Source organism: Glycine max, chromosome 16 (genome assembly GCF_000004515.6).
Source record: "Glycine max cultivar Williams 82 chromosome 16, Glycine_max_v4.0, whole genome shotgun sequence".
NCBI classification, from domain to species: Eukaryota; Viridiplantae; Streptophyta; class Magnoliopsida; order Fabales; family Fabaceae; genus Glycine; species Glycine max.
Window position 1 is genome coordinate 36876913 of NC_038252.2, and position 13885 is coordinate 36890797.

General features: G+C 33.0%; 3 protein-coding genes across 3 annotated transcripts; 1 reads left to right on the top strand and 2 right to left on the bottom strand.

The window, feature by feature from the left end:
* Positions 1-3072: 3072 nt before the first annotated feature.
* Positions 3073-3879, bottom strand: HSP22.5 (heat shock protein Hsp22.5). The gene has a single exon (NM_001249855.2). The coding sequence runs from the start codon at positions 3754-3756 to the stop codon at positions 3163-3165; it is 594 nt and encodes a 197-aa protein (NP_001236784.2). The 5' UTR covers positions 3757-3879; the 3' UTR covers positions 3073-3162.
* A 1364-nt stretch (positions 3880-5243) lies between these two features.
* Positions 5244-6561, bottom strand: LOC121172639 (subtilisin inhibitor CLSI-II). The gene is made up of 2 exons (XM_003548205.5): positions 6222-6561; positions 5244-5832 (listed from the first exon to the last, which is right to left on the bottom strand). Exons 1-2 carry the CDS (start codon positions 6523-6525, stop codon positions 5405-5407), a joined length of 732 nt encoding a protein of 243 aa, XP_003548253.1. The 5' UTR covers positions 6526-6561; the 3' UTR covers positions 5244-5404.
* A 3424-nt stretch (positions 6562-9985) lies between these two features.
* LOC100807468 (protein PLASTID MOVEMENT IMPAIRED 1) lies at positions 9986-13425 on the top strand. The gene has a single exon (XM_003549105.5). It carries the CDS (start codon positions 10626-10628, stop codon positions 13209-13211), a length of 2586 nt encoding a protein of 861 aa, XP_003549153.2. The 5' UTR covers positions 9986-10625; the 3' UTR covers positions 13212-13425.
* The last annotated feature ends 460 nt before the right edge of the window (positions 13426-13885 follow it).

Consider the following 13885-nt stretch of genomic DNA (forward strand, 5'->3'; position numbering starts at 1 on the left):
CAAACTAATACTTTAACATGTTTAGTTTTTTTTTTTTCCTGTCACCAAGCATTTAACATATATGAATGTTAGATTTTTCATCATCTTTATTAATTAATGAAGCACCTTAATGCTTACAGTTATAGCTGTATAAATGTAAATACAAAGAAGAAGAAAAATCTTAAAAACAAAAAAGAAAGAAAAACATAAATTAAGAATAATTTTGGCTCAAAGCTTTTAAGGAGAAAAGAAAATTTGGAAAGAAAACTCGTTTCGTTAGAAATAATAGCGAAACACTAGGTATACTGCCATGCCTATGTGCCCGATTTTTATTTTATGTGTCTGATTTTTATTTCGTGTATTTTTTTTTTGCTAAAATTAATATATTTTTACAATTTAAAGATATTAATGATATTAAATATTTTCACGTAGTTAATTTACAAAATCTCTAACACAACAAACCATTAATTCAAACAAAGAAAAATAATATATCAAACTTCATAAAATTCAAAAGAAAATAATAATACCATGTTTCTAGTAACTTTACTTTAAGATGCAGTTATTTTTATTTTATATATTTTGTAAAAATGACTTTCATAAATTTATAGTTACCTATTCTGTAAGTCAAGCCAGAGAACAATAGTTGTTTACTAAACGATTATCTTATATAAAACCAAATACACTTATTATTACGTGTAAAAAATATTGATCGGCATAAAGGCCAGTCTTTTTAACATATTATTTGGCGTAAAAAATGGGAATCTGTAAAAATTTTAAAAATAAGAGTAATTGAAAAAGTTGGCTACTTGGCCAGAAAAATATATTTGACAAATAATTATAATATATATTGAATGGAAAACTGGTGTGAAACGTTAAATGACAATATAAATTGTATTGTTTTTATCATTTACAATATAGATGATATTAAATTATGCTAAGTGGTTGTCCCAAATTGTCTCTCTTAAATTTATTTGTCTAGAATTTTTCTGCAAAAAAAATGGTGTTGTGTTAATATAATTGGTATACTTGGATCGGAGATGAAAAAAAAAATAGAGAAAGATAATAAAACACATAGGTTGTTGTTTTTTTTTAGACACATGGGCTCATTAGTTACTAAATAGGTAATTGTGGATTATTTTCTTGAATAGGGACAGATATGTATTTATAAATTATCTATTATTTATAATTTTTTATTAATCTCGTTTTTTTTATTATAAAACTTTCTATTGTGGTACACATGTAACATATTTTTTTAATGTTAACACATTAAAAATGGGCAGTTTTAAAATCAAAATAAATTTTAAAACTAACAATATCTAAAATCAAAATGAAATCTAAAGTTTGTAAAAAAAAAGAAGTTTAATTTCATTTAAAAAATTGAGAGTTTAGATTTTGGTTTATTAAAGATGGTTATACAGTTTTAAAACGTGAACAAGTTTAAAATGGGAGGTTTAAAATTTAAAGATAGAAGACGAAGATAATTGAAAACAGATAAAAAAAAACAAGATGAAGATATATGGTGAAAACTTGCTGATAGAAGAAGGAATGAGACCGTGTAAATCTCTTTGGTTTTACACTTTGCAATTGAATTGCGTGAAGGTGTTGGGTAGATAAAAATTGCAAATAACTGAAAAAAATAAAGTATAGATATATAATAAAAATCAAGAGAATTTTTCACAACCCAAAATAAAAGCCTTCAGGACAAAAAAAGTTTAGAAACAAATATCCCATGATTTTGATTCCCCCTTGGACACATCTCACCTTGCTCTTCATTGTTTATTAATAACAAATAGTGCAACAAAGTTCTGAGAAAAGGAAAATGGAAAATAATTTCTCTACTCATGCATACTAACAGTGATAATTTATGTGTACAATCACACATGTTGAAGGAGTGATGGTGTGGTTTGTGGAAGCAAAAGCCTTCAAAAATTGCCATCCTTATTGCTGTATGAACTTCCTAGAGCATCCATATTTGATTACACTGTTCACAGTTGAGACATGATGGAATGTTGTACAAGGAATTAGATGATGGAAAGAATGGAGGTTAATATATATACACGCTCTGTACACAACAAAACTTTAAGATAGAAGAAAATTAAAAAAGTAAGCAACTTTAAAAATTATATAAAAAATTTATCACCAGAATTAAGAAGTAAGTAAAAATAACATTTTGATCCATTGAAATTAAAGAAAATATTAAAATACCTATTTGAAGCAAGAAAAACTAATTATAGGGATAATATCAAATAAGAATAAGAGAAAAAAAAAACCAAGTAAATTCTGTATCCCTCACGGACGCATCCATGACATTTTTTGTTCTCAATGTGTTTGATCTGTGAAAAAAAAGCCAGTAAACAAACTTAAAGAATATAGAATGATTACAACTTCAAAAAATATAATCTAAAAACAATATTTTCAGCAATAAAATCAAATTGTAAAAACCAAAGCAATATAACAACCATAACAGTTAATCTCATAGGTTAAAAAAAGTTTTATTGAACAAAAGAATAGGCGTGCTTACATTCATCTTGTCATTTTCCCTCATTCCATGAATTGCACTTAAATGGGCATAGTTATACAAATAAATCTTATAATTGACCTTGAGAGTCCACTGCCCCTGCCATAGCCCTTCTTTGCTTAGTTTGGAACCGTGTAACTTCCCGTGAAAGCGTGGGCAGAAGTGAGGATAAAAGTTTTCCAAAAAAGTGGAGAAAAAATTGTAAATTTAGGTATCTTTTTCTATTTATTATAAGTGCATATTAAGGACAAAGATAAAAAATAAAAATGGAGATCAAGAAATAATTAGAACAACTTGTATCATCTTTATTTATTGTTATATTGTTATAATGGAGATCAAGAAACAGTTAAAACAACGTTTTTATCTATTCTTATAAATAAGTTATATATAATATTTAAAACCTATAATAATAGGCTGTATATGTCAGGAAATTTCTTTTTTTTTTTAATATTTTCTTAATTTTATTATAACAACCCTTCACATATTTAAAGATAAAATAGTAGTAGTTTAGTATCAAAAAAGATGACAGTATGATAACACATTAAAACAAGCAAAGATTTTTTCAGAACCCTTTTATTCACAAAACTAACTACAAATTACAAACCCTTTTTTACTGACACACATAAGAAGTCTGTATGATAAAGTTATTATCATTTGTGAATAATTCAAAGCTCCTGCTTGTCTTCATTACCCTTGAGCTTGGGAGCTTGCTCATCATCCCCTGCAATGCTGACCAACCTTGGACCTTTGACCTTATCAGGTGACAACTTGTTCATTGTGAGAGTAAGCACTCCATTCTCCATCTTAGCCTTGACAGAATCCAAGTCCACATTGTCTGGCACCTTGAACTGCCTCCAGAATTTGCCATAGGATCTCTCCACTCTATGCCAGTGATCCCCTTCCTTCTCCTCTTCCCTCTTCCTTTCTCCACTCACTCTCAGCACTCTATTCCCTTCCACTTCTATCTTGATCTCATCTCTCTTCAACCCTGGCACATCTAGCATTATGACATGCCCTTCTGGTGTCTCCTTCCAATCCACTCTTGCATGTGATGATAGAGCTGTGAATGTTTCATCTTTGTCAACCCCAAATGGGATTTGCTCTAACACGCGAAATGGATCAGGGAAATGATTAGACCATAGATCAGCCAAGAGGGTATTTGGATGATTTGTGAATGGTAGCAGAGACCCTTTTGCTTTGGATGGGAAACCAGCAAAAACAAGCAAGATCAGTGGTACTAGTACTAAAAAGTGCCTCATTTTGTACGTTGGAATGTGTATGTGCGGATATGCCTTCTGTTTTGGTACTCAGAAAAGGTATTGGAAAATTGAAAGCAATGAGACTATATGGGTTGGACTTTGGCTATATCTGAATTGTTTTTCTTGAAACTGATTGAATATATAAGTTACAAGGTTGTTGTATATATAAGGGAAGCTAATGTGGTTCTTGAAAATTCGATGCCACATGCACTCTATATGGCAAAATAAAAGCGTTATAATCAATAGTGAAGTGTACGTACGTGTGTAGAGAGATGAAGAATGTTCTAGCTAGCTCAGGATTATGAATTATTATTTGGAGAGGAAAAGTGGGTTCTCGAAGTGAAAGTGGATACAAGAATGTCCCAACATGTTCCAGAGGGTTCTGGAGTAATTAACATCCCCTGGTTCATTGCCACCAAATTATAAATATTAATATTTTGGTTGGAATATAATATAACAACAATTCTTAAATTTTATTACTGAAATAAAAGATTCACTTCTCTATTTCATAATATAAAGGCTCTATATATACCATTGGAAATTAAACTTTTATAATGTTAACTTACATGTAAAATTAAATTACTTGTCGATAAAAGACTATTAACAGCCATATACCTAACACCATTCCAATCTGAAATCAAAATACTAAATGTTGTTTTATGTAATAAGAACATTAATCATCAAGAAAAAGCATTCGAAAACAACGAGAATAATATGAGGAGAATTGAAGTTGATGCCTGGTATCCGGGAAAATTAATTATTTTGGGGAAAAAGAATGTAAGGATAGCATTAGATTAGACCTTACCCAAAGATAGTAAACAACAACCCCAAACAAAGATGACCAGTCTCCAATGGGAGCCTTTAGACTTTGGTTATTACTTCGTTCCCTTCCCATGTTGCTTCGTGCTCTTTATTTTTTCATCTGGAATGTTTATTCCGAAATATAAAAATACATTCCGGAATATATTCTTTTTTTTTTTTTATTTTACTTATGAAGGTTAAAAACATTCCAAAAATAGTGCTGGAAGCAACATCAGAGTGCAGAAAGCAAAAGCCTGAGGCTTTTATGAGTCAAATTGAACATAATTCAATCATGGAGGCCCAAGGAAAAGAATTTGGCCCAAAGATGAAAGATGAAGAGGGAAGTGGCAGTTCCAAAAAAACCCGAGACCTCTTCACAATCTCTTAAAACATGCATGATAGTAAGAAGCATGCATGCTCTGAGTCACAAGACCTTGGTGTTATATATGTTTAGGTTGATTGACTATAAAGTTATTGTTACAAGATTAAGGAAAACTATTTTTCTTTGAGTCAATTTTTAGAGTTATATAGAATTAGACCTAATACTATGCCTTAATTTTTTTTTTTTTGTTTTTCTAATACCTTAATCAAGCTTACAGCCAATATAAATTAAAATAATTTAAACAACGAAAGAAATGAAATGAGAAGGGGGGGGGGGGGGGGGGGTCACAAGACAAAGATGGGAATACAAGAAAGCATAACCATTAATTATTCATTTCACTTATTCAATGTTTGCATTGAGGTTTTATTTGGAGCAGAGTTAATGCAGATCAAAACAACAAAGTATGTGATTACATTCACTCAAGACCATCTAATCTTAATCTAATCTAGTCTTGAGATATATCATTCAACCTACGGACTTAATAGTCCCATCAAATTTAAGTGCATGAACAAAAGAAAATAAGAAGGGATTAGTCTCAGTGAGAATCAAACGTCTTCCACCCTCACCATTATCATAGGTCCCAATATAGGAACAATTTTGGTAGTCTGAGCCATCGAAACAAAACACAAGCTTGTAAGAGCTGTATCCAAATCGAACGTTTTCTAGGATCTCAATGTGAAAAGTGCCACTATACGTTAGTAGGCCTGGATGAGCTTCAGGACCAGCAGTACCCACACATGTCTTGTGGATTGAATTGTCCACAAACACCAACAATCTAGAGGAGTTTGGGGGATTCAATGGACTTGGTGGATCCGGAGATCCCTTCATAGGATCAGGAACCAACGATTCAACACAATTTGGCTTCTTTGCCATAAAAATAGCCAGTGGGGTACCTACAGATCAACATACAAAGGGCTTAACATACTAATAGAATAATTAATTAGTGACAAAGTAATCTATATTTATTTTTTAGAAAAAATTCCTAAACTCTAGAGACCTCGAAATTAATTAGCAAGAGAAAACAATAACATTAATTAACTCTTTCAAATTGTCTCAAAAAGGTATTTTTCTTTACTTTTTAAAATACCCTTTATTGAAACTTAACATAAAAAATAACTATTAAAAATAAAACTCAATTTGTTAACAAGTATTTTTTAGATGGCATCATTAAATAGAATTAAAATTTACTTATGTTTGAGTCAATGAAACTTGTTTTGAGAAGACCAGAAGGATTAAGCAGATAAACTCTTAAAAAAAGCATAATTAAATGATAGATGAGCACCTTCATAGACGATGAAATTGCTTATTACAGATATGAGCAAATACATTGGCAGGCCATGGGTGTACTTGGGAAAATATTGCAAAATAGTATTTGGGCAAGTTGAGTTTCCAGTCTTGATGAGTTTGAGGCCACCACTGCCTAAATCAGGATGCCTTGCCGTAATGTAGTATGCATAAGATGCGAACAGCTGTTGGCCACCAGTGTCCCATATTACTCGACCACTGCCTATGGGAGGTTTACCATCTAGCAAACCAAAGAGAAGGACCCAGGAAACAGTAAATAGTACCAGCACAAACTTATTCATAGTTATTTTACTAGATAAAGTATTAATCTAGTACTACATATTTATATCAATATATAAGTAGATCAGTATTATTATTATTAAATGCAATTAAATATATACTAGTACACTATAGTAACTCTAGTCCTGTTGCATTTACTATTATCAATAAATGTTATTAAATAACATAGTTAAATATTTGTACTATATTTAATGAGTATAATAAATGCAATGTTGATACATTTATTAAATATTAGTACTGTTTCATGATAAATAATTATCATATAAGAAAAAAATTATTCTAAAATAATTATCATTTTAATTTTAAGGTAATATTAATTATTTTTAGTTATATTTCTTATAATATTAATAATATCAACTACAAAAATTAAAATAAATTAATAATCATAATATTAATTTTATAAAATTATTATTCTTTTTCATTCATTTATTATTTTTTCTTGATACGGGACAAAATTTTTGTCTCTCTTAATATTGGTTGTTTGATGCCAATGTGAATGGATCTTGGTCTTCACATTCAAATTGTTAAAGACTAAACCACTTAGCTGTGAAGATTAGTTGGTAACTAAATGATAAATTATTTTATTATTTTATAATCTGATATAAAATATGATTTTATTAATTTTGATAATTATTTTATTATTTTATGATCTGATATAAACTATGATTTTTTTTAATTTAATTATTAAATTATATCTAAATAATATTAAGATTGTTTGTACTAATTTTGTTAAAATTAAAAAACAATAAAAATATAAACCAATTTAATTAATTAGGCTTACCTTTATGAGTTGCCTGTCACAAGGGTAGCAAAACTTGTTTTAATAATTACACAAAGTTATAAAGTAGAGAAATACTAGCACAACACCATTTTAATAGTGGGGAGGAATATTTTACTACTCGCGTAGAACACAACCTTAATCTCTTTTTTTTTTTTCATCCTAAAAACAAAGCAAATGGCAACCATATACTTGTCAGTTTTTAGATGCTAAAAAGCTTATTAATGATCCCAAAAGGCAAATGAATATATGATGAATGAATGGGCAAAACATCTTGATAAGTTTGGAAGTGGAACAATAGTTCTAATGCTTAAGTACATGCTTTTGCCTGGATCGTTGTATGGTTGTTCAAATAATGGGGAGGCAAGTAATTGTTTGGTCACAAATCACAACATTATAAAAATCTTTTCACAACTTGGATAGCTCATTGGCTCATTATCATAGAAAAAAATTAAGAGAGATGGAACTACTCAATACCTCAGGGGTTCCCCCATCCTCATGAATGGAGGCATAACTTCATCTATATTACACCTATCAAAGATTGTATTCCACTTGGTGATTGAAAGTTTCAGCATTGGCATCAACTGCATGTGTTCCTCAGCATCCCATAAATCATATAAGTATATATGTAATCAAATATGCATAATTATAATAGTTGATATAGTGCTCATTGGAGTCTGCTTTCATATGATGTTGAACAACTTAATTCCGACTCTGAGCAACTCATCATAATGCATGTACTGTGTTATCAATTTTCGTGTAATGGTGGGACTAGCTAGCTCGTTTTGCCAGAAATATCAGTTTCCAATTCTATATTGCAATTCTGTGTCAATACATTTAAAGAGTAATTAACCATTGGTCCCATTTCCTTGGAAAACAAAGATGGAGAAAACAATTAAATTGTTGGATAGGGTAACTAGCATGCAGAGTTCATGAAGCAGTACAATTATTTATGAATGACAAACTACTTTTAAATGATGAAACAAAAGGTAGTGTACACATAAGCTTCCCCAGGCATCAATTTGCCAAAGCTAAATTACTTTAGAAAAATCTATAGGGAAACATCTGATAATGGTTGTTTTTTCTTCCTCATGCATTTTATATTTGATGAAAGAACCATATAGTTTAGCTTTGCACATAGGAAAAGCTTGCATCTATAATTGTTGTTCCTTGTAAAAGCATCAGGAAATATGATATAAAGATAGGAAAAGCTTGTCTTCGTTAACACAATTAGAGTGAGGTTCAACTCGTTTTAATTGATTCTAAATAACACAAAATAACAAATTAAGCAAAATTGTGTGAATAAATAGAATCATGGCTAAAAGCAATAGAGACATGCCAACTTCAGCAGTAAAAACCAAGCATTAATCAGGTTTGCCAAAAAATACTAGTACGTAAGTAAAACAAAATAAAATTGATGTCCTCCCATGGGATTCTCTTCCAAAGGCTTTGGGAAATTCAATATTTAGCTTCTCAATGATAAGAAATCCAGCAACAACCTTTTTCAACTGCTTTCGCTTTTACTAGAAATTTTTACTCTTTCGGGTGCAAACATGCATAGGATTGGTGAGGCTATTTTCCTTCCTCTTTCCCCTTCAACTTTAATTTTATGAACGTCATTTTCTAATGCGTCTAAACAAAAGAAAGAAATATTAGTTTTTGTGTGTCTACTCTTGTATACGTATGCTCTTGAACTTAAAAGAGTTTCTATCTCTTCCAACATTTACATGGTTGCAGCTTAGCCAAGCAATTATTACATCAATTTAATCCTTTCTGACCACTCTGCTAGACTGAATTATTGTCTATTCAACTTTTCACATTGATCTTTGACTCCACACCAATAGAAAATTTTCATCAATACAAAAGGTTATCGCAGTGATCAATTACCCCTTGCATCGGACTAGGGAAATCCAGCATTAAATTTGCTGGGACCACTTTGCCTATTAATTTTCAGATTTGTCTTGGTCACCAACCAAGGCAATGTGATGCTACCGTTCATGTTTCATCCACCTCAAATATACTCCATCAGATTTTTTTGGTTCAGAAAGGTCCAGCAACTTCACTGCTTTCAACATCCATCATTAATAGCATAGTCCTTCCACCTCAAGTTAATTAACCTACCTTCCAAGCATGAGAGATTCCTAACATTAATAACACTTTGTTTTGGACCCCATTCAAGGTTTTTACTATCTACACTCCTCTTATTTGCTAAATATACTAACTTTTTCTATTTTTTTTACATGTAAAATTACTTAGATAACTCTATTTTCCCCTTCACTGTTCTGCCATGTTAGTATATATTCATTGCATGCTACCAATGGAGGCATACTTTAATATAACATGGTAAAAAAAACACGGATTGAGGATTTGCACTAACATATAATTACTAGAAAATATTATGCTTGTTTCATACAGGCCAAACACGGAGTATTTGTCAAGTATCATACTTAAGAAAGTTCAAAAGACAAGGACATGAGAAACAAGGTAATAAAAAAGTAATAAATCCCTAGAGGCATCAGTACCTGATACAAGAGCTTCATGGACTGTCATGATCGTCATAGACAATGAAACTATAGACAACCCTTGAGTAAATTATAAGCCACAATCATCAATATGTAAGGAAAAATAATTGGCATCACCCAGAAGAAGTTAAAAATTGTATGCACCACAGGTCTAAAGTAAGAGGAAAAATAATTGACATCACCCAGAAGAAGTTAAAAATTGTATGCACCACGGGTCTAAACAGTCCCACAAGTGGTTACATTGCAAATATTTTTCTTCAGAACATTTTAGAAAGTAATGATCATCAGGAATAGAACTTAGGACTTCCAATGAAAAATAAATGCCCAACAAACTATAATTAAATAAAAAAATACCTATGAAGTGTTTGCACGTGTGACTTTACTGACAAATAACTACAAAATTTGCATGTTTGGACTATGCTAATGCCATATCAACTAAAATACCCTTCATAACATATTCTGGTGCTGTGTAACCATAGGGAAAACCAACATTAAATTCACCGGACCCTTTGCCTATTACTTTTCAAACTTGTCTTGGTCACCAAGGCTATGCAATGCCAACGCCATCGTTCATGTTTTATACACCACAAATGCACTTCATCACATTCTTGGTTAAGAAAGGTCCAACACCTTCACTGTTTCCATCATTCATTAGATGCATAGTCCTTCTTCCAAATTTAACTAACCAACCTTCCAAGCGTGTGAGCATCACCTTATCTTCTTCCTCGTCCCAAAACTGATCTCTTTCTTTGTGACATAATCATCAGCAATTCTTTTTTGGTAACAACAACTTCATTCACTAATGATGGCAGCAGATGACTCTACCAAGAGAAACTCAAATGTTCAGCTCCTTGAGGAACTAGAGGCCCTTAGTGAAACCCTTAACCAATCGCACACCTCAAACACAAATAGAAGAACAGCTTCATTAGCTATACCGAGAGCCTCACCTTCTTTTGTCTCATTTGCTGATGATGACAATGACACTGCTAAAGTTAACAACAAGCAAAGCAACAAAACCCGGTCTCGCCGCATGTCCTTGTCTCCATGGAGATCAAGGCCAAAGCCTGAAGATGCCAAGGCACCTCTCACTCAGCCAGATACGAAAAAGTTTGATGACACAGCAAATTCAGGTGACAAGAAAGGGATTTGGAACTGGAAGCCTATGAGGGCCCTTTCTCATATTGGAATGCATAAACTAAGCTGTTTGTTTTCTGTCGAAGTGGTCACTGCTCAAGGCCTTCCTTCATCCATGAATGGACTAAGGCTTTCTGTTTGTGTTAGAAAGAAAGAGACCAAAGATGGGAGTGTTCAGACAATGCCATCAAGGGTTGATCAAGGTGCTGCAGATTTTGAAGAGACCCTTTTCATAAGGTGCCATGTTTATTGCAACCATGGTAGCGGAAAGCAGCTTAAGTTTGAGCCAAGACCATTTTGGTTATACCTGGTTGCAGTTGATGCCAAAGAACTTAGTTTTGGAAGAAACAGTGTGGACTTGAGCCAGTTGATTCAAGAATCCGTTGAGAAAAGCCAGCAAGGCTTGCGTGTGAGGCAGTGGGACACAAGCTTTGGCTTATCAGGGAAGGCAAAAGGTGGAGAACTGGTTCTGAAACTAGGCTTCCAAATCATGGAGAAAGAAGGAGGGGTTCAGATATACAACCAGGATGAGAATATGAAGTCCAAAAGGTTCAGAAATCTCACATCTGCATTTGCTCGCAAACAATCCAAGTCATCATTCAGCTTGCCTAGTCCAAGAATAACAAGCAGAAGTGATGCTTGGACTCCTTCACAGAGAAGGTTAGCAGAAGATCTTCAAGGTATAGATGATTTGAATCTTGAGGATCCACACCTAGTTCATGATGCCCCTCCCTCTATCCAGAAACTTGATGGTGGCAAAGAGAACGTGGAGGATTTTGATCTCCCAGACTTCGAGGTTGTTGATAAAGGGGTTGAGGTTCAAGAGACGAAAGAATTATATGACGGAGAAGAATCTGAGAAATCCATAGAAGTGAAGTCAGCTACAAGTGAGGTCGTCAAGGAAATAATGCATGATCAGTTGCGCCTGACTAGATTAACAGAGCTTGATTCAATTGCCAAGCAGATAAAGGCTCTAGAGTCCATCATGGTAGAAGATAACAAGTTCACAAAAGGTGAGGAAGCTGAGTCACTAAGATTGGATTCTGATGAAGAAAACGTGACAAGGGAGTTTCTTCATATGCTTGAGGATCAAAAGGCCAGAGGTTTCAAACTCAACCAATCTGAAACCCCCCCATTACAAATTGCAGAGGCAGAATCTAAAGTGTATCTCCCAGATCTTGGCAAGGGCTTGGGGTGTGTGGTTCAAACAAAGGATGGAGGCTACTTGACATCTATGAATCCTTTAGATAATGCTGTGGCTAGAAATGAGACTCCAAAGCTAGCCATGCAGATGTCAAAGCCTTATGTGTTGGCATCAAATCAGTCCCCAAATGGGTTAGAGTTGTTTCAGAAATTGGCTGGCATTGGTCTTGATGAACTCAGCTGTCAAGTTTTCTCCATGATGCCCCTAGATGAACTGATAGGTAAAACTGCTGAACAGATTGCCTTTGAAGGCATTGCTTCTGCCATCATACAAGGAAGAAACAAAGAAGGAGCCAGTTCTAGTGCTGCACGTATAGTTTCTGCCCTCAAAGGAATGGCAAATGCAATGAGTTCAGGAAGACAAGAACGGATTTCAACAGGACTTTGGAATGTGGACGAAACCCCATTTACAGCAGAGAATATTCTGGCCTTCACAATGCAGAAGATTGAGTTCATGGCAGTGGAAGGGTTGAAAATCCAAGCTGACATGACAGAGGAAGAAGCTCCCTTTGATGTTTCTCCACTTAGCACTGAGGAAGGGAACAAAGAGAATGAACTATTAGCTTCTGCTGTTTCACTTGAGGATTGGATCAGAGACCAAAGCTACAGTGACACTGCTTCAAGTTCTGATGATGAGACATCAAACATCACACTTATATTTGTTGTCCAACTGAGGGATCCAATAAGGAGATTTGAAGCAGTTGGAGGTCCTATGATGGTGCTCATTCATGCAACAAGTGAAGAACACACAAAAGGGAGTGAATGTGATCACTACCAAGATAATGAGGAAGAGAAAGAGTTCAAGGTAACAAGCATGCATGTGGGAAGTTTGAAAGTGAGGAGTGTTACAAAGAATGCATGGGACAGTGAGAAGCAAAGGCTAACTGCAATGCAGTGGTTGATTGAATATGGGTTGGGAAAGGCAGGGAAGAAAGGCAAGCATGCATTGGTAAAAGGGCCAGATTTGTTGTGGAGCATTTCATCAAGAATCATGGCTGACATGTGGCTCAAAACCATGAGAAATCCAGATGTCAAACTTGTGAAGGAATAAGCATATCCACTGTGTTGTTATGTTAATTCACTTAATTGTGCTATACGTTTTAGTTTTAGCAAGTTTGTGATACTTAAAAATCTTGCATTCATGTCTAGTGTAGGGGCTCCATAAAAATTTTAATAGGATATTCAAGACTCAAGAGGGCTTGTTAGAGCTTGAGGTTTTTATGTATACAATAATTGCTAAAATATAGAAATAGTTTCTTATTTTATTTTTTAGTTTTTAATTGGTCCCTAATTTTTGTTAGACTTAAAATGATCCCCTTCTAGCTACTTTTTGTCTCTTCTCTTTTCACCATTGGTTACGTGAGAAAATGTTGTACTACATGGATCCTAAAGATTTTCACTAATTAACATATTATTATACAAAATAACTTTTATCTTTTAAAAGTATTTTTAGCTCGATAGATGCTTAAAGAATAACTTATATAAGGTATTATTGCTTCTCTTTTTTTTAACCATGGGAGAAGATCTATAAGTCGTATTAGGTTGCTAAAACTTAAACACTAGTTATTTTTATAGACAATAATTGTTTGTGATTAATTTTTTTATCAGATCATTTAAATATTGTATGAATTGCTAAGATATCTATGATATAATATTATAAGAACCAATTAACACAACATAAATAACTCAAAATAAATTACTTTGTTTGATTGATAATTAATTGTT